The sequence below is a fragment of the Falco biarmicus genome, chromosome 3 (assembly GCF_023638135.1).
Source record: "Falco biarmicus isolate bFalBia1 chromosome 3, bFalBia1.pri, whole genome shotgun sequence".
Taxonomy (NCBI): Eukaryota; Metazoa; Chordata; class Aves; order Falconiformes; family Falconidae; genus Falco; species Falco biarmicus.
The window spans coordinates 27,308,270-27,328,830 of record NC_079290.1 but is presented as its reverse complement, the minus strand read 5'-3'; the positions used below and the strand labels follow the sequence as shown (position 1 = coordinate 27,328,830).

The window sequence follows — 20,561 nt, the reverse complement described above, 5'->3', positions numbered from 1 at the left end:
TATACTGTGAAAGATTCTTTGCCAATTGTAAAAATCAAGCCTGTCCAACTATCCATTTTGATTATGTTTCTCTTATAAAATTACAGAAACTTGATCTTTGCTTTATGCTCCGTTAACTCTGGCACTCAAATGTTTTTTATGGTATCTTGCAAAGTTAGCCTGGCTCCCCAGCCTGGTGTCCAGTTACTCTCATGCTTAAAGTGCTTCAGTGGGCATACATTTAGCCTGTCTTGTTGCTTAGCTCAACAATGAAAGTAAAGGTTAACTTAAAAAATACTACCCATCCCAACAGTCTGACAATAACAGTACTGAAAGTGATGAAGTTATCACTAATCTCTAAAAGCTTTCATGAACGTCTTGATAAAATGTTTTACATCATGACCCCTTAATTGCTTTTGTCCTGTTCCAATACTGTGTTTTCTTAGCCCATTGCTCACATTCTACTTAAGACTAAGGTATTGAGAGCACTCTGTAATTTTTATAATAGACTTCTGTTATTGAAGGTACTGAGAACCTCTCTGACTTGAACAGTTCCCTCTCAGTGTTTCTCAAGTATTTGGCAATTGAGTCTAGTTGGTCTTGGCTGGCCTTCTTTTCATTAGTTCTCATACCTTTTCTAGAAATGCTGTTGTTGATGGAAGAAGTGATCCATGTTAGATCCAAAATCTTCTAATACATAGTCCTGAACATTAGGTAGAATTTCATCATTTGTATCGACTTTGGAGAATCCTACTGAATACTAGCTTGGATAAAGGGTTGTGCTGGTGACAGCAACTGTAAAGAATGAACTAATTGGATGCTTATATACACATGGACTTACAAAATGAGCATTCATTTCTCCTGTGGAATATAAAAAGCTGGCATCTTATTTTCTTTTTCAAGTAATACTGGAGTAATTAAGTCTATCTTCATTGCAGTAGAATGCAGAATACATCTCAAGGCTTGATTATGTTACAAGACTAGGTTTATTTTAGATGTTTCATTTTCAAGTATTTTTGAGTTTATTTTAGGTGTTTCATTTTCAAGTATTTTTGATTCTCTCACAATTTTCTTGGAAGAAACACAGTTTTATATTTCAGTGATTTTTCTTCATGGCCATTGTGTTTCTAGTAGTTCTGCAAGGACTATTGGACACTGGTTTGCTTCCTGCTGGAAGAGGTTGATACTTTCCTGTGTATGTTCTATACTGCCGTCATCTTGATTGGGTACTACCTTTCCATATAAAAGCTGCTAGGCAGCCAGGGTTACCCTTTTCACTTCCAACTATTCACTCCCACACACTTTCTAGAGTAGGTAGTGATCTTCCATATGGATTTTTACAAAGATCCAGGAATGAATTTTCTTCTTTGGAAAGCTGCATGTTGAACGTCTTTTATGGAAGACTTGCTCTAGTGCAGACATCTGTAAGAGATGATCAGAAATGAAAAGGGGGGAATATTCAGAGCTGATCTCAGCTCTGCAGGAAAGCAAAGTCACTCTGGTAGAAAGCATAGAATCATAGAGTCATTTAGGTTGGAAAAGACTGTTAAGATCATCAGGTCCAACCATTAAGCCAGGACTGCCAAGTCCACCACTAAACCATGTCCTTAAGCTCCACATCTCCATGTCTTTTAACTAACATCAGGGATGGTGACTCAATCTCTTCTCTGGGCAGCCTGTTCCAATGCTTGACCATCCTTTTGGTGAAGAAAGTTTTCCTAATATCTAATCTAAAGCTCCCCTGGTGTAACTTGAGGCTGTTTCCTCTTGTTCTGTTGCTTGTTATCTGGGAGAAGAGACCCGCCCCCACCTTGCTACAGCCTCCTGTCAGGTAGCTGTAAAGAGTGATATGGTTGAGCCTCCTCTCCAGGCTAAACAACCCCAGTTCCCTCTGCTGCTCCTCATAAGACTTGTGCTCCAGACCCTTCACCAGCTTCATTGCCCTTCTTTGGACACACTCCAGAACCTGTACATCCCTCCTCTAGTAGTGAGGGCCCCCAAACTGAACGCAGTATTTGAGGTGCAGAGTTGTGCACTTCTAAGTGGAGCAGCAGGTCACTAACCGTTTCTTCCTGGACTGTGGGGAGATACCGAATTCAGGGATCTGAACAGGGTATCTGAAGGTGGTTCTGCTATCTGTTGATATTTCCAGAAACCGGGTTGCTATTACACACATGATTTTACTACATGGTAGCGTGGTGGGAATCTTTTCACATAATGTCTCTGAAAACCCAGGCAGCACAGGCATGGTGGACATCCCTATCTCCTGTCTGAGCTCTGGGATCTAAAGTGAAGGAGGTCAGTCTAGGCAGCTGTAACTGTTTGGTCCTGGACGTTTGGGTTCACATTTGGGATCACATAAGGACTGTGAATTGCAAGCCCGGTACTTAAACTACCGTGGAGCAAGTCACATCCTACCAATATATAATATAGGTCCTGTAACTTTCATGGTGCTAAAGGTGTTTGCTTCTGTGTTGGTTAGAGTTAGGTGCTGCTTTAAAAATGCACACATTTAATCCCTTTTCACCAGCATATTGAGAATGACAGTTGAATTGGAAATTCAAAATTTTATGTACCATGGTAATTTCTAAGAGTTATTGAATGCACCTGTCTCATTTCATAGTTGTCCAGCTGATGTTCCTTAGCATAAACACGTTTAGCCTGCCAGCTTTGTCCTGGAGAAGCTGCTGCATTAGTCCACTGTTCATGATGAGCCACCACTGATTAATTCACTGGATTTAATAAGGGGCCTTTACCTCATATTACTGAAGAAAGTGAACATTTTCACAGCAATTATTTTCTGCTTGCTCTTTTATGAGGGCATCAAAACAGCTCAGTATGACCTATTTAATCTCTTCCACACTGAATATGAACCACAGAGATATTTTAAAACTGAAGTTCATTGTGTGATATCAGATATATATTGTAATTTTGGATACAATAAAGAGAGAAAAAAACGGAAAAGAAACACTGACTCATTCATTAGTGAAGTTACAGTTTTAGGAGTTCAGCCACCCAAAACAGCCTGCAGAGGTGTTATTAGGCAAAACAGTTCTCATATGACTGTCCATGTTGCTTACTGTTTGATCATTATTAAAGTCGCTATATTTTTTATTAAATGGTGATAATACCTAGTAATAATGGGGTGTTTCTTTGAAAGGAAATTCTCCTTTTCATCACACTTAAAGGTTTTCTTTGAAAAAAACAGGATACTTTCAACTGCTGGGAAAAACACCTGCTGAACGATACCTGTGGTAAGAAAATGAAACACTATAAAAAGATTAGACTCCAAATTAGATGAAATGATATATAGACAAAGTGTATTATGATATATTCCCTGTGACGGCCAAGGGAAAGAACTTTGGTGTCAGAATGCCTTTTCTAGGACTATGAACTCACTGTTATAGAGGTGGAGAAAATCTGCGTTGCTGCTAAGTCTGTAATTTCCCATGTCATGCCACTTTAACATAGTTTACATTTATTACAGTCAAATTTGGCTGGAGTATGCTGCTTTTTATTAAACATAATTTATTTGTAAGCTCGTTTGCATAGACAAAGGATGCATGGCTTGTATAATTGTGGAAAAATGTGTTTATTATTATTTAATGCAAATGAGACCGTACACATCTGCTATTATTTTCACATTCTCACGGTATTTTGAAAGTGAGTTCTGATCACTGTTGCTAGGAAAATTAGTCCATTGATTTTAATTTTTTTTTAATAGTATATAAAAAAGAGTATTTTCAGTTCTACAGTACGTTTGTCACATCAGACTGAAGTAGATACTACAGCTATTTTAGCCCAACGGTTGAAAATTATGTCAAAATTTGACTTGTTTCTAACTAAAAATAATAGATATTACATAATGTCATCTAAGACCTAGAATACAAAGAAGATGCTGGAGGTAGTAGCACAAAATTTGAAATACGTGAACTGCACAATTTTAAAAATAGTTTAAATTCAATGCCTTGACCAGCATGTACATTTGTAGGCAATAGTACTGTAGCAAGGCACTAATCAGCTAAGTACCGTAATCCTCCTTATAGGGTAAATTCTTACTTGACCTCTAGCTATATACAGCACATGGTAACAGCATTAAACTATAACACTCCTCTCATGCTCTCAATAGCTTCCCATTGGGTCAGCTCTCTGACTTGAATTGCTGTTGTTTCATATACTAGACTTTTTTTTTTCCCTAGATGCCTTATATTTTGTAATTGCATTTGGAGGGAAGGGAAAGGATTGTAAAATATATCTAAAAAATTATGTCTCAAGATTAAGAGACTGTTCATATGTTTTCACTGAACCTAGAGGATTAGATGAAAGACCTAGCCAGAGCAGAAATTGATGTATTCTCATGAACCCGAGGCTTCCTACTTACCAGATGTGCAGTGGCTGATCAAAAGGTAAAGCAGGGAAGAAAGATGCTGAATGTGTTGTGTGAAAACAATGTGTAACGCTCAGCATTTTTTGTTCTTTGGGGATGATTAGGAAGATATTTTTTACTTTTAGCAAAAAAACCCAATTGGAAGTACTGAAAACCTTTTTATTGTACTTCAGATATGTGAGAATAGGATCTTTAACAGTCTTGTATTTTTCTTTAAATTATTATTTTAAGTTGTGTTATATTTTCTGTGACAAAAATATTTGTTGAAAAGTTGGATTTCTTTTCATAAAAATAGCAAATGAAGAATTTTGAGATTTTGTTGTATTTTATATTATTTGAAGTCCTTTTTAGTAAGTTCAGTATTGTATTAACTTTTCTTATGTTTTAATGTTTCTGTGACCTATTATTCTTTTAACACCCCGGGTTTTAAACTCATTTGAATCCTGCTGTATGGCAACTCTTAATTGATTCCACCCTTCTGCAAATGATTTCTATGGTGTCCGTACTGAGACAGGTAACTAGAATGCACATTCTGACCAATTATTCTTGAAAGCAATATAATCCATTTAGCATTGTCTTTATGATTAGCTTTAACAAGAGATTTTACTGAAAAAGTAGGTGAGATAATTCTTGTTTATATATTACGTGGAAAAAATTAGCAAAATTAATTTTGAAAATGTTTAAAAGTAGAAATCAAGAAAAAACTCAGGACGTTTGACATATTTGTAAAAAGTAAGCATTAATCAGTGTAGCTGAATAATCAGTAAGATGAAAATGTAATTGTTATTTTTCTTTCTTTGCTGTTTTCTAAACCCAAATTATATGATATAAGGGATACTGAAAAAGTCAAAATAAAGGAGGACAAAGCCATTTCTACTGGTAGCCCCATTTTCCTATCTGTGATGTTCTTAATGCAATAAAAAACTATGAAATTAATTTTTAACCTAAATATTTGTAGATTAGCAAGGGATACTTAAAATCACTAGTTTTGTTCAGCAGTTCCTCATTTTTCCCATGTATAACTCTTTTCCCCAAACAAATTGAAATTAGCGCTTGAAATCTGCAATGCTGAATTTTTGCCAGATTCCTTGCATAGAAAAGAAGTGATTGTGACTGAAGTAATTGTATTGGTTTAGATGTCTCTGTGATCATATCAAGTCCAAAGTGAAGCTGTTATCAGTCGTGAATTTTATTATGTTAAATGTTTTGTTACTACAGATTTCCTTTCATTACATTGCAGCCTGCAGTCAGTGAATTTATATTTTCAGATAAAATCTAATAGAGATCAACATCTGCAGTATCATTGTCATGCTTCAGTAAATTGTATAATCATCATTGTAAACTTAATTCATTATTGTTTGCAGATATTTAGCTGGCAGGTATTTTAATGGTTCAAAATATGTTTGCTATAAAATAAAATGTGTAAGGCATGGTGAAATGAGGAATGAAATAATGTCTCAGGTGAACTCAGTGAATTGCTTAGATATCTGAGTGTTAGATGTACTTCAGGACAGCCTGTTTAAAACTACATTGGTCAGGAAATATGTAAAACCCCTTTCTTTTTATCAGAGTAGGCTGTTTAAATGAATTAGCTTGCAAATCGTGCATTGAATGCTTACATTCTTTTTTTTTGGGGGGGTGAGAAACCAAGGAGAGGGGAACAGACAGATCAGAAGATTAATTTAGTATAAAACTAGACAGCATAGAAAAGCTGCAAAAAGAGATCTTGATAGAAACTGGAACTGCTTAGAAGTCAGAAAAAGCTATTTTTTCAATAAGCTGGAGCCATAGCTACTTTGGAGAGTGCAAAATGATTCTCATGCACCATGTGACTCAGCAAAAGCAAAAGTTATAAGCAGAAAATGAGAAAAAGAGTTAAATTAATACCAGCTAGTCTCTTAAAAACACTGCCAAAGTAGGTAAATATTTTGCAGATTCTTTGGTATGTTGAAGGAATTCTGTGGAAATGCTTTCGTAAGAGTACCTAACGGTGGGAGAGTAGGACCCTCCCTGAGAAAGGCAGCCAGATGCTAATTTTGCACAGCAAGCTTTCTGGGTTCATTGCACTTGGGGGAGTTTTTGTTGCAATGTCTGGAGTGTGTTCAGCTCACCTTGCAGCCTAGGAACTTTTTTGCAGCTTGGCATGGTGGTGTTTTATCTGCTCCCTATCACTGTTCTTTTAAAAGTGCCTGACTGTCGGTTGAATACAACATATAGAAGTACAAAAGTTTAGAACAGTAGAACTATATGGTCACTCAGGAACCAACAAATGCTGTTTTCCTGACAGGCTCCATATAGTAAAGGAGAGACAAAGCTGAGCTGAGTGTATTTGCTGAGGTCTCTAACATGAAGCCTTGACTCTTCCGTGGCTTTTGTGACAAGAGTTCCAGTGCAAAATGTGAAGTTCTATCTACTCTGAATTATTCTTTCATGTACTGAAAGGATCACATTTTCGAAACAATTAAACAAAATTACAGTACGAGCAGGAGAAATATTTTCAGTTTTAATTTTCCAGTCAAGTTTATTTCTTGCTAATTTATAGGAAATAGAAAACAAAATACTAACGTATTGTCTAGTAAATTATAATTAGGTCTTACAAGTAGGTGATCAATGTTCAGTTTTCACGTAGCTGATGATGGTTCAGGCCCACTGAGCCCTTGCTATTTTTTAATTGACCCAAAACTATTTATTTGTAAAACTTTCCAAGTAATTATCAATGAATTCAGGTACCCATACGTCTGAACATATCTTTAGAATGATATTTTCTTGAAAGTTTTCTCCATTCAAATGTGTCTTCTATTGATCTGAGAACAAGATTGGTAGCCAGGAAGATCTAGTTTTGACTGTGATATAAATACCTTACATATTACAATGGTTTTGAATATCTGTGGCTTCTGAAATGGGATGGAAACTTACCTTTAAAAATCTCATTTTTCTCAGTATGCTGGGGTGAGATTTTAAAAAATCTAAATCAAAGCAGAAGAGTATTTGCTCGTCAAGGAAGAATGCATATGAATGTCAAAGACTTTTAAGCTACTTAGTTCCATTAGTGAAATCAGAACCATCAAAGCAGAATAGCTGTCTTATATTCTTCTACGCTGTATTTTAAGTATTTACTTCCTACTGTAGTGTGGGGAAGTTGAATAATTTAACTTTATGAGCAAGAGGTCAGGTTACAGTCAAGCTATTTGCTTTTTCATAGTACTAGTGATATCTGTAGTGCACTGCAAATAAAGTTTCCATCAGTGGAAGGTTGAGAGATGTGTGTTAAAGACCAAATGTCATATATTGGTAAATAACAATACAAAATAAATACACAGTGAACATTAGTAGAAAACAAGCTTGTTTCTATATCTGAAAAAATAATACTTATAGAATGTGCCTGACAAAGAGATTTGTGCAAGTTCTAGAGTTTTCTAACAGTAATAGAGATTTTACTTTATTATAGTTTCATAGAAGCAGTAATCACAATGGCCTGAAAGATTTTTTGGTGGTGTGGTAAACTTTTCAGAATTGGTGGTAATCCTGGCAAGAAATATATCGTGCTTAGTTGAGCTGGCAGCTGGAGGATGCATATCACAGCTGTTGACACACATTTAAAGTTCTTTTCACTTTTAATGTTCTGGGAAAGTCTTGGAAAAGGAGGAGTAGTCATTTTTTGTGGTGTGTCTAGCTGGAGGTACATGAGGAAAGGCTTCTGTTAAGGTATCTTTAAAGTAGTTAATGGTGGGAAATAGATTAGACAAAGGCTCATGAAGGTGAGTGAGAATTAGCTTGTGATCTAAAAATAACAGCAGATTTTTAATAGTAGTGACTGGCCATAAGTTTTCACTGGTACTGTTCCTCCTCCCATGATTTAATAGCACCAGTTTAAAATGTATGGGCATACATTGTACAACTGTGTTTGTAGCAGGTATTTTTAAAATGGAAAAAAGTCACTAATGGTAAAGGGGGGCTAATTGTGTTGTGACGACCACTAAGGAGAATGACAGGCTTGAATGCCAAGTGGTATGATGACTGCTGGGCAGGTTGAGCCCTCATCTGCCAGCAAGGTGTCTGGTTGATCAGGTATGCAGGTATGGTTAATTTATTTCTGATGGATAGGATTACAGCTTCTGGCATTTGATCTTGGTAGTGAAGTTAGATCCGTTCAACAGGGATGAAATTAATTAGTAAGGGGGTTTGATAGTGCCAATCAACATGGGACAGGAATTAAATTAGTTAATATCATCTATCAGGCTGCTTTCTCTGGAGCAAAACATGTTTTCAGGAAGGTACTTATTCTTGCATGTGGGCTAGTAGCTGCCATGTGCAGGGCATCTGTGTAAAGTTTTTTCCTTCATGAAAGTTTGGAATAGATTGAGGACCTAGCTGATCCTCGCATTACTGTCAGCCATAGACGGCATTGCTATATTGATGTCTTGCCAGAAAATGGAGGAAAGGCAATGACTGCTTGTGGTGAATGTAAGAGAAAGGTTAGAAAATGTTTGTGCAAGGTGTATAAAAATATAGTGCTAAATTGGCACATCCTCTTCTCATTAACATAGTTCAGGCTAGAAAAAAGGCTGATTTTTTTAGTAAATCCTGTGCCAGTTCCTCAGATGATACCCTCAGCAAAAAGTCTACAATGAGCATTTTTACTCATACAGAAATTCCATCTATTTCATCCCCTGAGCCGTGCCCCCCATGACTTTATAGCAGCAATATTGCCAGAAGAGGGTTGTCTACTACTATTTGTGTCCATATGAGGACACTGACATGGAGTCATATATATGCACACACAGAGGCACATGTGTGTATATATAATCACCTGTATGTAGCTAAAACATTTCTTACTATTCTGTTGTTTATATTACTATAGAGACACATATGCAGGTGTTTAATCCTGAAGAATGTGTACACTTAGTCTGCTCCAAGGCACGTGTGAGATTTGTCAAACCAGATTCTGTATGGTTTTGTGTGTTACATAGTTCATGATGGAGTTGATCCTATAAACCATACTCATTGGAATGTTTTGATGTCTTGGAGGATCAAATCTCTGCAAAAATCTGCAGCTGTGAATACAACTTGATCCATATGTAATATAGACTGAGTATACACAGTGTAAGTATTAACAGTAGAGTATGTGTACACATATTTGTCTCAAATCTTGCAATGAGATTGACATGGATGAATGCCGTATCTGTTAAGTGCCATTTATTCCAGTTGGATTTGCACAGAGTAAAAAGATTTTGCTTATATGGGGGACAGAACTGGGGAGGGGAAATTAGGCACATTTTTATTAAAAGCATGGCAGAAATTTTCAGCAACATAGGTAATTTGCTATTGGAACAACTTATTTTAGGATGTGGCATATTTTTCATCAGCTGATGAAATTTAAATGAAAAATATGTATCTTCTTTAAAGTAAGTTTCTGCATCTAATTTTTGTTGTCTTAATGAAAACTTCTTTGTCTCTCCAGTCTCTCTGTGTACTGCTGGTTCTGTTGTCCTAATTGTCTGTTCCCGTTGGCCATTCTGGTTTTAGACTTACAAAACTCTGTTTATGTCACATTAGAACAATTCAACTTGAGTCCCCAGTAGCAGAATCCATAGAGATTTTGTTAAACTTACAGAGGTTATGTTTTGTGCTGGTACTAACATGACACTAATAAGACACATAGGACATCTGAGCTTCACCTAAGCAAACAGGCATCCAAATGATGCTTATATTACTTGTCATGCTTCACAGGAAGTGTTGTATTTTTGCAAGATTGAATTAGTTTCCACTTTTGCAGATGCCATTGTAAGGCTAAAGTACTTTAATATTTACAAGGTAAGACTGGGTCCAAATCTTTCAAGCACATTTTAAAGAGTCTGTATGGTACCTAAGACGGGATGACAATTTGCCAGTCAGCCCCCTGTGCACACTCTGCTCAGACAGTTGCAGTTTTCCCTTGCTGAGCAGAGACCACATTTCCTTTCTGGCTGTGACAGTGCGTTTTCTCTACTGCTAGCTAGGCAGAGTTCTTCCTACTTTTCTGGACACCAAGGAGGGCCTGGTTTTCCTTCTCCCCTTAACTAAGTTGAAGACTTTCCTTTCCTTATCCCTTCTAAGACAACTGTGGCAACAGGGCTGTGCCTTTGCTTTCCTTTATCCCATCCTTCCCAACACAAGGTAGGATCTCCTGTTTGCTGCCTGCAAGGCTGCCCTTCAGGTTTAGTGGCCATTTGTGAGGGTAGAAAACATTTTCAAAAGGATCTTAATTACAAGGTAGGACTAAGTATAAGAGAAAAAGGCTGATAAAACAAAAATAGGTTTACATACTTATTTTCCTTACTTAAAGCTTTAGCTGATCTATCTTATCTCAGAGAAGGCCCAACTCTTAGTCTTTTTTATCCACATCTGGGATCTTTGCTCCGGTTTCCTGCAGGTATCTCCTTCAGATTCATCTGGGGTCAAAAACTAAATACAAATCTGGACATGTCTGGAAGTAGCATTTAAAATGCTTGTTACCCTGTTAGGATTGGTAAAGGAAAGAGCTTCAGATCTGAAGCTCCAGTTTGTTTTTTGCCTGTGAATCACTACTCCCTATTTAACCAATCCCTTCTAATCAAGTGGCAAACAATGTTGTATCAAACAAACAGAACATATAAAGTTCGTAATATATTCCAGACACATCCTCTAATAAAACATTGCATATAATAAAGTCACATGCTTCAGTCAATAATTTGTCAGTGTCAGGAAAGAATATCTGTGGATAGTTCTTTTTTTACTTTCCTGTGAAGCCTCAGAAGTTGTCTATGGCTAGATATCTTCTATGACAAAGAGTCAATGCTTAATGTGGTACACAAATTCCATTCTGGTATCTGGTTGGTGTGTCTTGCTCAGATGCTTGGACTAATACTGTTGACATCCCTATATATTTTTGTCATGTCAGACAGGCAGGACTTTGAAGCTTCTTTCCTTTTTATGCAACACAAAAAAAGTTTGGTTTTCTGGTTCAGACAAGTGCTGCCACTGGGTCTTTGTCTGTCCTGTGTTCTGCCCTTGGCACACATTTTAGTTTTGTGGGAACTGAAATGTATGTTTTTAAGCAATAATGGCTGCTAAAAGATCAAACTAACTGAATGATCCATCTAGCCTTAATTTCCATAGTGATTATAAACCCCTCTGAAATAGAAGTATACGGTCAAGTTACATTGCTGTAAAAATATTACAAAGGATTATAAAATTTTGGTACTTGTAAAGCAGTTATGACTACAAAGCAGTGTAAGTATTGTGTTCTATATTTTATAATGTTGTATTAGTATTTTTCCTTTAAAGCTTTTTTTGATTTAACCTGTGCACCGTAGACAGATTTGTAGCATGACATGTTTTCTTTAATTTAGTACGGAAAAGGTGTAAGCACATTCACAAAGAAATGCAATGAGTTGATTTTTTTTTCCATCAGCTGATCCACTATAATTTAATTAGCATTAACTGTACATTTGTGCTACAGGATATGTTGACAAAATTCTCTTTCTTCTGTCTTGTCATGATTATTTAGGAAAAGAAGCCCATCAATATCAAGAGAACAGAACAGAAGATACGACCAAAGGGACGAGAGAGACGAATACTCACAGTATGCTACATCAGACAGTGCGATGCCCAGGTCACCATCAGATTATTCAGATAGGCGGTCTCAGCGTGGACCTCAGTTATATGAAGAACCTGAACTGGGTGATTATAGAGATTCCAACAGAAGGAGTCGCAGACGTTCCAAGGAGTATCCGGTAGAAGAGGAAGATGCACAAAGCAGGGAAGAATATGAAAGGCAGAGGAGGGAAGAGGAATACCAGGCACGGTACCGAAGTGATCCTAATTTGGCTCGTTATCCAGTCAAACCGCAACCATATGAGGAACAAATGCGTATCCATGCTGAAGTGTCCCGAGCACGTCATGAACGGAGACATAGTGATGTCTCATTGGCAAATACAGAGTTGGAAGATTCTCGGATGTCTATGCTGAGGATGGAACGACCATCAAGACAAAGATCAGTGTCTGAGCGCAGGGCTGCCATGGAAAATCAACGTTCATACTCTATGGAAAGAACTCGAGAGGCTCAGGGACCAAGTCCCAATCGTCAGAGGACCACAAATCATAGCCCTCCTACACCTAGGAGGAGTCCGATTCCTCTGGAACGACCAGACATGAGGCGCTCTGATTCATTAAGGAAACAGCACCATTTGGATCCCAATTCTGCTGTAAGGAAAACAAAACGTGAAAAAATGGAGACCATGTTACGGAATGATTCACTCAGCTCAGACCAGTCTGAATCTGTCAGACCTCCACCACCAAAGCCCCATAAAACAAAAAAGGGAGGTAAAATGCGCCAGGTTTCATTAAGCAGCTCAGAAGAAGAATTGGCATCCACTCCAGAGTATACGAGCTGTGATGATGTAGAGATTGAAAGCGAAAGTGTTAGTGAAAAAGGTAAGATTTCTAATTTTTTGACTGTTTCAGTATATGTTTCAGTTTCCATTCCATTGTATGTTTATTTCACCTATTAGAATTGATTGCAACCACAAATCTACAAGGCTTCACAGGCGACTCAAGGTTGCTGTGATGGGGCTTGTTTTCTTCTGATTTTGTGTTTCATTTACTTAATCTAAATGTAATGATTTACATGGAAAAGAACATCACAGCTACTAGAAGCATTTGGATATGTTAAAGGAAAAAACATGCCTACTGAAAAAACTTAATTAAATCTGCAAAGTATCTAAAGCTGGGCTGTCATATAAGGCCATGGTTTCATGTACATTAATACCTGATTTGCGTACTCCTGGATCACAATGAGTGCATATTTGATCTGGATCAAGTGTGGGCGCATGACCGCATTTCTGTTGAATTAACTAGAACACATGATACAGAGCTTATGCCTGTTACATGCTGGCTGCTGCAGGTAAAGAAGCATGTCGTCTTCAAAAAACCCTGTGTGTATGAAGTTAACCTGTTAAAGGCTTTAAACAAATTTAAATACATTTTATACCAATGGACGTTTCTTTTTGCTGTGGGGCTATGGTGCTTTTTGGTTTTAGTGCTTTTTAGGATTCATGGTGTTGGAGTTACTCCATTGTCTGAAAGAAAAGCTGAGTAATTGAAATGATTCTCAACCTAGCCAAAGGTAATGCGTGTCTTAAATATGAAAGCATCAGGGAACATTAGTTTAAACTGAATCAAATTAATAATATTAGTTCGCTTACCTTCATGTATGTCGTTGGTCTAAACTACAACAGTTATGACCTGTATTATTCTTATGCTAGTGCAATTCTCATGAATGTTCATTTGCTGATGTGGATTTGGTTAAGAAAATTTGCTACTGTTTGTTATTTATATTGCTGAATAATTGGTTCTAGTAGTTAGAGTTAGTGAAACATGATGAAACCTTGACCCCATTACTTTGCCTGATGAGTAGAAAAGATTTTACCAACTTCAGGGTGTGTGCAATTTTCTTCTTAGTAGCAAATGTGAGGAAAATACACCCAATCAATACATGGGAAGTAGTTTAATGAAACTCAGCATAGGAAACATAATACACTGAATGATATGCGAACACTATTTTTTTTTTGTACATATAACATATAAACCACATACATTTAGAATCACAGAATCATTTAGGTTAGCAGAGACTGTTAAGATTATCAAGTTGAACCATTAACCGAAGACTGCCAAGTCCACCACTAAACCATGTCCCTCAGCGCCAAATCTCTGTCTTTTAACTGCCATCAGGGATGGTGACTCAATCACTTCCTTAGGCAGGCTGTTCCAATGCTCGACAACAATGCTCGTGAAGAAATTTTTCCTAATATCCAATCTAAACCTCCCCTGGTGCAACTTGAGACTGTTTCCAGTTGTTGTATTGCCTGTCACCTGGGAGAAGAGACGTACCTGCACCTTGCTACAACCTCCTTTCAGGTAGCTGTAGAGAGCAATAAGGTCTCCACTGAGCCTCCTCCTTTCCAGACTAAACAACCCCAGTTTCCTCAGCCACTCCCTATAAGACTTGTTCCTTAGACCCTTCCCCAGCTTTGTTGTGCTGGTTCTTTGAACACACTCCAACACCTCCATTTGTTGTAAGTGAGGGCCTCCAAACTGAACACACTTTGAGTTCAGTTTGAGTTGAGTATTTGTGGTGCAGCCTTAACAGTGCTGAGTACAGGGGATGATCACTTCCCATGTCCCAGTGGCCACATTATTTTGGATACAAGCTGAGATGCTGTTGGCCCGGTTGAGCACACTGCTGGGTCATGTTCAGCTGGCTGTCAACCAGCACCTCCAGGTCCTTTTCCCCCAGGCAGCTTCCCAGCTGCTCTTCCCCAAGCCTGCAGCACTGCGTGGGGCTGCTGTGATCCAAGCGCAGGGACTGGGACTTCTCCTTGTTGAACCTCATACAACTGGCCTCAGTCCGTCAATCCAGCATGTCCAGAACCCTCTGCAGAGCCTTCTTGCCCTCCAGCAGAGCAACACTGCCCTGCAACTTGGTGTTGTCTACAAACTTACTGAGGGTGCACTCAATCCCCTTCTAGAGATCATTGATGAAGATATTGAACAGAACTGGCCCCAGCACTGAGCCCTGGAGAACAGCACTTGTGACCAGCCACCAGCTGGATGTAACTCCATTCACCACCATTCTTTGGGCTCAGCCAGCCAGCCATTTTTCTAGTCATGGAATAGTATATCCATCGAAGCCATGAGCAGCCAGTTTCTCCATGACAGTGCTGTGGGAGACGGTGTCAAAGGCTTTTACTGAAGTCTAGGTAGACAATGTCAGCAGCCTTTCCTTCATCCACTAAATGGGGCACCTTGTCACAGAAGGAGAACGGGTTTGTCAAGCAGGACCTGCCTTTCACAAACCCATGCCGGCTGGGCCTGATCTCCTGGTTGTCCTGTATGTGACACATGATGGCTCTCATGATGATCTGCTCCACAACCTTCCCGGGCACCGAGGTCAGGCTGACAGGCCTCTAGTTCCCCAGACCCTCCTTCCTGCCCTTCTTGTAGATGGGTGCCACACTGGCTAACCTCCAGTCTTCTGGGACCTCCCTGGTTAGCCAGGACTGTTGATAAATAATGGAGAGCAGCTCCCTCAGTACCCTTGGGAGGATCCCGTCTGGCCCACAGACTTGCGTGTGTCCAAGTGAATCAGCAGGTTGCTGACCCTTTCCCCTTGGATTATGGGAGTTTCCTTCTGATCCCAGTCTGTCTTCCAGTTCAGGGGGCTAGGTACGCAGAGAACAACTGGTCTTGCTATTAAAGACTGAGGCAAAGATGGCATTAAGTACCTCAGCCTTTTCCTCATCCTTCATGGCAACGTTTTCCCCGCTGCAACCAATAAAGGATGCAAATTCTCCTTGGCCGTCCTTTTGTTTCTAATGTATTTGTATAAACATTTTTTGTTATCTTTTGTGGCAGTGGCCAGCCCGAGTTCTAGCTGGGCTTTTGCCTCTCTAATCTTCACCCTGCATAACCTTATGACTTCCTTACAGTCCCTCCTGAGCTGCCTGCCCCTGCTTTCAAAAGTCAAGTCTCCTTTTTTCCCTGAGTTCCAGCCAAAGCTCTCTGTTCAGCCAGACCTGTTGTCTTCTCTGCTGGCTCGTCTTTGGGCACATGGGATCAGCCTGCTCCTGTGCCTTCAGGATTACCTCCTTGAGAAATATCCAGCCTTCATAGACCCCTTGGCTCTTCAGAACTACCTCCCAAGGGACTCTGTCAACCAGGCTCTTAAACAGGCCAAAGTCTGTACTTCAGAATTCCAAGGTAGCAGTTCTGCTGACTCCTCTCCTTACTTCTCAAAAACTACCATCTCATGATCACTACATCCAAGATGTCCTCTGACCATTGCATCACCCACAACGGAGTTTAAAACTTACTATACAAACAGTGTAGATTCTCTGTCGTCATCATAATCTTACATAATTTATCACTTTCACTTAAGTTTGTATTTTAACAGTCAAAACAAACAGTTATTGATAACAATAGTTGATAGTAACGTTCAAATCATGTCTGCACTGTTTTCTGAGGTAGTGAATGAAGCTAAATTGAACATGTATTTTATAAGTGAATGAATGAAGCTTGTAAAATTTTACAGGAAAAAAACGCTCTCTTTTATGTTTTGTTAATCTTGACTGAATTACTGTAAGCAGTTTTCAGGACGTATGGAGTGTAGCTATGTCAGCACGGCCCAGTGGTGGGCTGTGGCTGGAACAGGTGTGCTTCACAGCCTTGTTTTTCATAGAGGAGCAGAACAACTGCTTGAACTGGGAAAGAGGTCTGACCACTTCTGACTGTGCCTGCTTCCAGCCTGTAGCTTAAGGGTCCTGTTTCTGCCCTTGCTGATGGCCTGGGAGGCAGTGACCATGTATAGAACAGGCAGCCATCCTGGAAGTAACACTTGTACCTCGAGGCAGAGTCAGCAGGTGCCAGCCTCAGCATCCTTGGTCACATTATTTGATCCCAATCTGCCCCATTCATACTTGCCCCCCACTCTTTAACCTCTGCAGTGAAAGCTCCAGAAAAGTATTTGAATGGATTTGGGAAACTTGGCTTCTGCTAGGCATGGGGGAGAAGATAAGACATCTGCTAGGATGAAGAGAAAGAATGTGTCTCACCATGTGGACCCAGCCTTCACAGCTGCTATGGTTGCACCCACAAAGTCCTACCTCATTCTTCTTATTTTCATGTATTTCTCTTGCCATGTAAACCAGCCTGCACTCAGACTCCCTATAAGCAAGTGATTTCTCAGTGAATACTGCCAAAGGGAATTCAGCACATAAACCCCCTTCAGTCTTCCTGGTATTGCAATGCATTATTTCCTTAATTGATAAAATAGTTAATTATTTTAAATGCCTTCTATAAAAATGGGTTTCTCCTCCTCCCCAAATTACTTGCTTTCTGTCCTTCAAAAGCTCCCCAGACCTGAGGATTTCTCAGCTGTCCTTTTAAGCCACATATGCCCGTTTGGCCAAAGATATAATGCTAAATATAAAACATTTGGCCTTGGAGTGATGAAGGGTGGCAATGTTAGAGTGAGAAACTGGATGCAGTAATAACGAGTTATCTAAAAGAGGAGTATAATTTGTTCTCCATCTCTTTTTCTATGGAGTACCCATATCTTTTCACAGATTCTGCAAATAAATATTAACAACTGCTCAGCTGTGAGGAGCAGTCTGGGTCTGAGCTGCAGGATTAGCTGTTTGCTGAATTATTTCTGAGATTTCACAAGTCCCTGACATTAATTTTAAGAAAGTAGTCAGAAAATTATGAATTATCTGAAAGTGTAGGAAGAAGTATTGTCACATGCTCTTTAAAAGGGCTGAAAGTTTGCCTTTTGAAGCTTATCTCCAAAGTGAAATGTAATGATACATTTATATGGTTGGTACATATATATGCATACAAAATGAAGATAGCTATTTCACTTTACAAGTCCAACAGAGACGTGAACCAGCTGCTGGATTTAGAGCTCTGGGAAGAGCATCCATTATTACTGGCTGCTTGTGACTTCAAGTATTTGGGTGTGATCTCATTTCAGTAGCTGTCTGCTTTAAGGTAATTTTTAGCTTGATTTTAAAAAATGTAATCTGATTGTTTTCAGGGAGGGGACAAGGCAACATTATTTTTTCTGCATGTTTCTGGTAATGCCCAGAGAAACCATTGCCTTGGAATACTACTGCCTCCTCTCTATGGGGGACAAGCGAAACTGAGGAGAGCAAGCTGATGAACACTCAGATGATAGTCAGGCACCCAGTAGACAGCCATGTGAAACATGGGCATGGTGCCATAGCATTGTAGATGGAGATTCATCTGCAGAAGGGAAGAGCTAGATTCTTAAGATACTGCATAGTTTTTGTAATGTAACTATATTTGGACGGGAAAATTCAGGTCATAGACTAGGCTGAGGACTGGCATATTGGAATGGGAGTCAGGAGGATGAGCTGACAAGGGGAAGAGGTTTAGGAACTGCAAAACAAAATGTCATTGGGTGGCTGGAAACCAGCGGATTGAGATGAAAACTGAGTCTGAAGAAGAAGAGGGGAGAGCAAAACTGTTAGATAAGTAGGCTAAACCGGTCACCTGTAGTTTGGGAAGAACAAGATAAAATGAAGAAAACAGATCTGATAAAGATAACTGGAATGTGAGAACTGGAGCTTCCTGAGCAGTAGGTAGTTTAGAAGATTCTGAGATTGGCTGAGAAGCTGAAGCAGCAGTTTGGGAGAGATGGTGAATGGTTGGGAAAAGGGCTCCCAGAGAGGACAGGAGGAGGGCTGCACTGGGCTTGGGAGCCTTGGCAAAGAGTGACTGGGCCTCCCTGAGCAAGGAGCATGGGCCTGGCAGCACTGACCTGAAGTGCCGATGGGGGTTTGGTTAGGTGAGAAGTGCAGGACTATGGTGAGGAGCCAGTGGTGCGACAGACCAGTTCTTTCTTTAAAAGATCAGGAAACAATGCATGACAAGAGTGTTAAATGGACGTAACTGAGATTATAAATGTGTTTTCTAGTAATTTAGGTTGTGCCAGGATTAGATATATTTTACAGATTGAATTTTGTGCAAGTCTTAATACCTGTTAGAACTGTCTTTAGTGACATAACCGAGTAGTAATTTACCAGATGGCCTCTGCCTTTTTATGTGCATAGAACATGAACAATTCTTACTTATTGTGCTATCTGAAATTTTCTGAAGCTCCCAAGACTTTTTGCAAGTTATCTAAGGGACCTTTCTTTACTCTTGATGTGAATACCAGGTTTCTGAAACTGCAAAGACAGTGTCTCCATTTGCAGCACTTGTTGCCAGTCCTAGAGATCAGGGTAGCAGATAGTGCAAGGCTGTATCTCCACAGCAGGATTCCCTGTCTGTGTTAGGAAATACGCATTGCAGAGAGGGAAAAAAAGAAGGTAACTGTGTGTTTTGGAGCAAATATTAGGTATTTTCCCTAATACTGAAAGAACAAAATTGCTTTAAATGTTAGCAAAATAAATTTATTGAAATGCCAGTGCTTTTATGAAATCATAAATTTTAAATGGCAATAAAATGGATCCTCAATCAGTAAATGTAAAGACCATAATGACTAATTTTTAAATGTTCTAGATTGTTCATTTCACCAATTCTTTCTCAAAACCATGTCAGTTTACTTGGTTCAGTTTCAATCTCCCAGAAACATGGTTTGTAAGAACAGTTGTGTTAATTGCAATAAAATTGAACATTGAACCATGGTGCCTACAAAGCCCTAGACAAAATTATGTTTTCTGTGGTGTGCAAGTTAGGCCAAGCTATCTCCATTACTTGTCCAATTTGAGTGTTTTCTGTTTTGAGGGAATATTGAAGTATTTTTTATTTGCCTTTTTTAGTTAGATGTTTGTCAGTGCAATGGTAAGGAATAGGCCTTAGGGCAGGTTTGAAAGGGCCTCCATAATTTTTCAGCCAGCATGAAGTAGATGTGAAGCAGAGTGATACAAGCTTGTTTTGTGTGTCTACAGGCCTTCCAGGCAGTTAGAAAATCAGATGCTACCACTGCCCATATATTCCTTGTGGCAATACCGTCACACCGGCAGTCCACCAAAGTGCCACTTTGAAGAGACTTGCCACAGCCACACTCAGGAGAGCCAGTGCTCTCTGGGGCTGTTGTACCCCCACTCAAAACATAGGCAATGGAGAGGTGGCCTATGCTGGAGCTGGGGTTCCTTTTGCTCCTTCCCCAGATATTTGGGGGTCCTGAATGTCCTACAATTCTTCACAAATCTCTCAAATGCCAGGGTTCCAGCAAGAGTTCATCTCTACATGGAAAAAGAGAATTCATTCAAGGAAATCTAGGCACGTGATAGCTCTAAATATTGCTCTAATTTGCTCTAAGTATAAAGTAGGACATAGTAGATTTTCCAATGGTGGTAAACAGTTCAGGCATACACACATACCATGCTCCCAGCCACCTTGCAGAGCACCCTGTGAGAAGTATCTGTTTGCACAGATGGTGGCTGACATCTGATGTGGGTGGAATCTGTGGTGGGAAAGGCAAATGTGTCTGTGTTGTACCAGAGGTGCAGTTCTTACGTATAGTGCTTGCTTTCACTGTTTTTTTTTATTAAAACATGAAAGCTAGATAGATGCCCATTTTTATTTTCAAAAAACTCATATGTGTAGAATCACAGAATCATTTAGGTTAGCAGAGACTGTTAAGATTATC

The 20,561-nt window shown here is 39.2% G+C and overlaps 1 protein-coding gene across 50 annotated transcripts in view; it reads left to right on the top strand.

Annotated features, from left to right (window-relative positions):
* The window catches only part of RIMS2 (regulating synaptic membrane exocytosis 2), a 484,966-nt gene that overhangs the window by 191,328 nt on the left and 273,077 nt on the right, over positions 1 to 20,561 (top strand). For 49 of the 50 annotated variants that reach the window (XM_056332919.1, XM_056332910.1, XM_056332929.1 and 46 more), the window contains one exon: positions 11,895 to 12,820. In XM_056332919.1, coding sequence (XP_056188894.1) covers positions 11,895 to 12,820 — 926 coding nt within the window. Of the gene's footprint in view, positions 1 to 4,144; positions 4,386 to 11,894; positions 12,821 to 20,561 lie in introns of those variants that run through there. The other variant, XM_056332936.1, reaches the window with a different exon arrangement.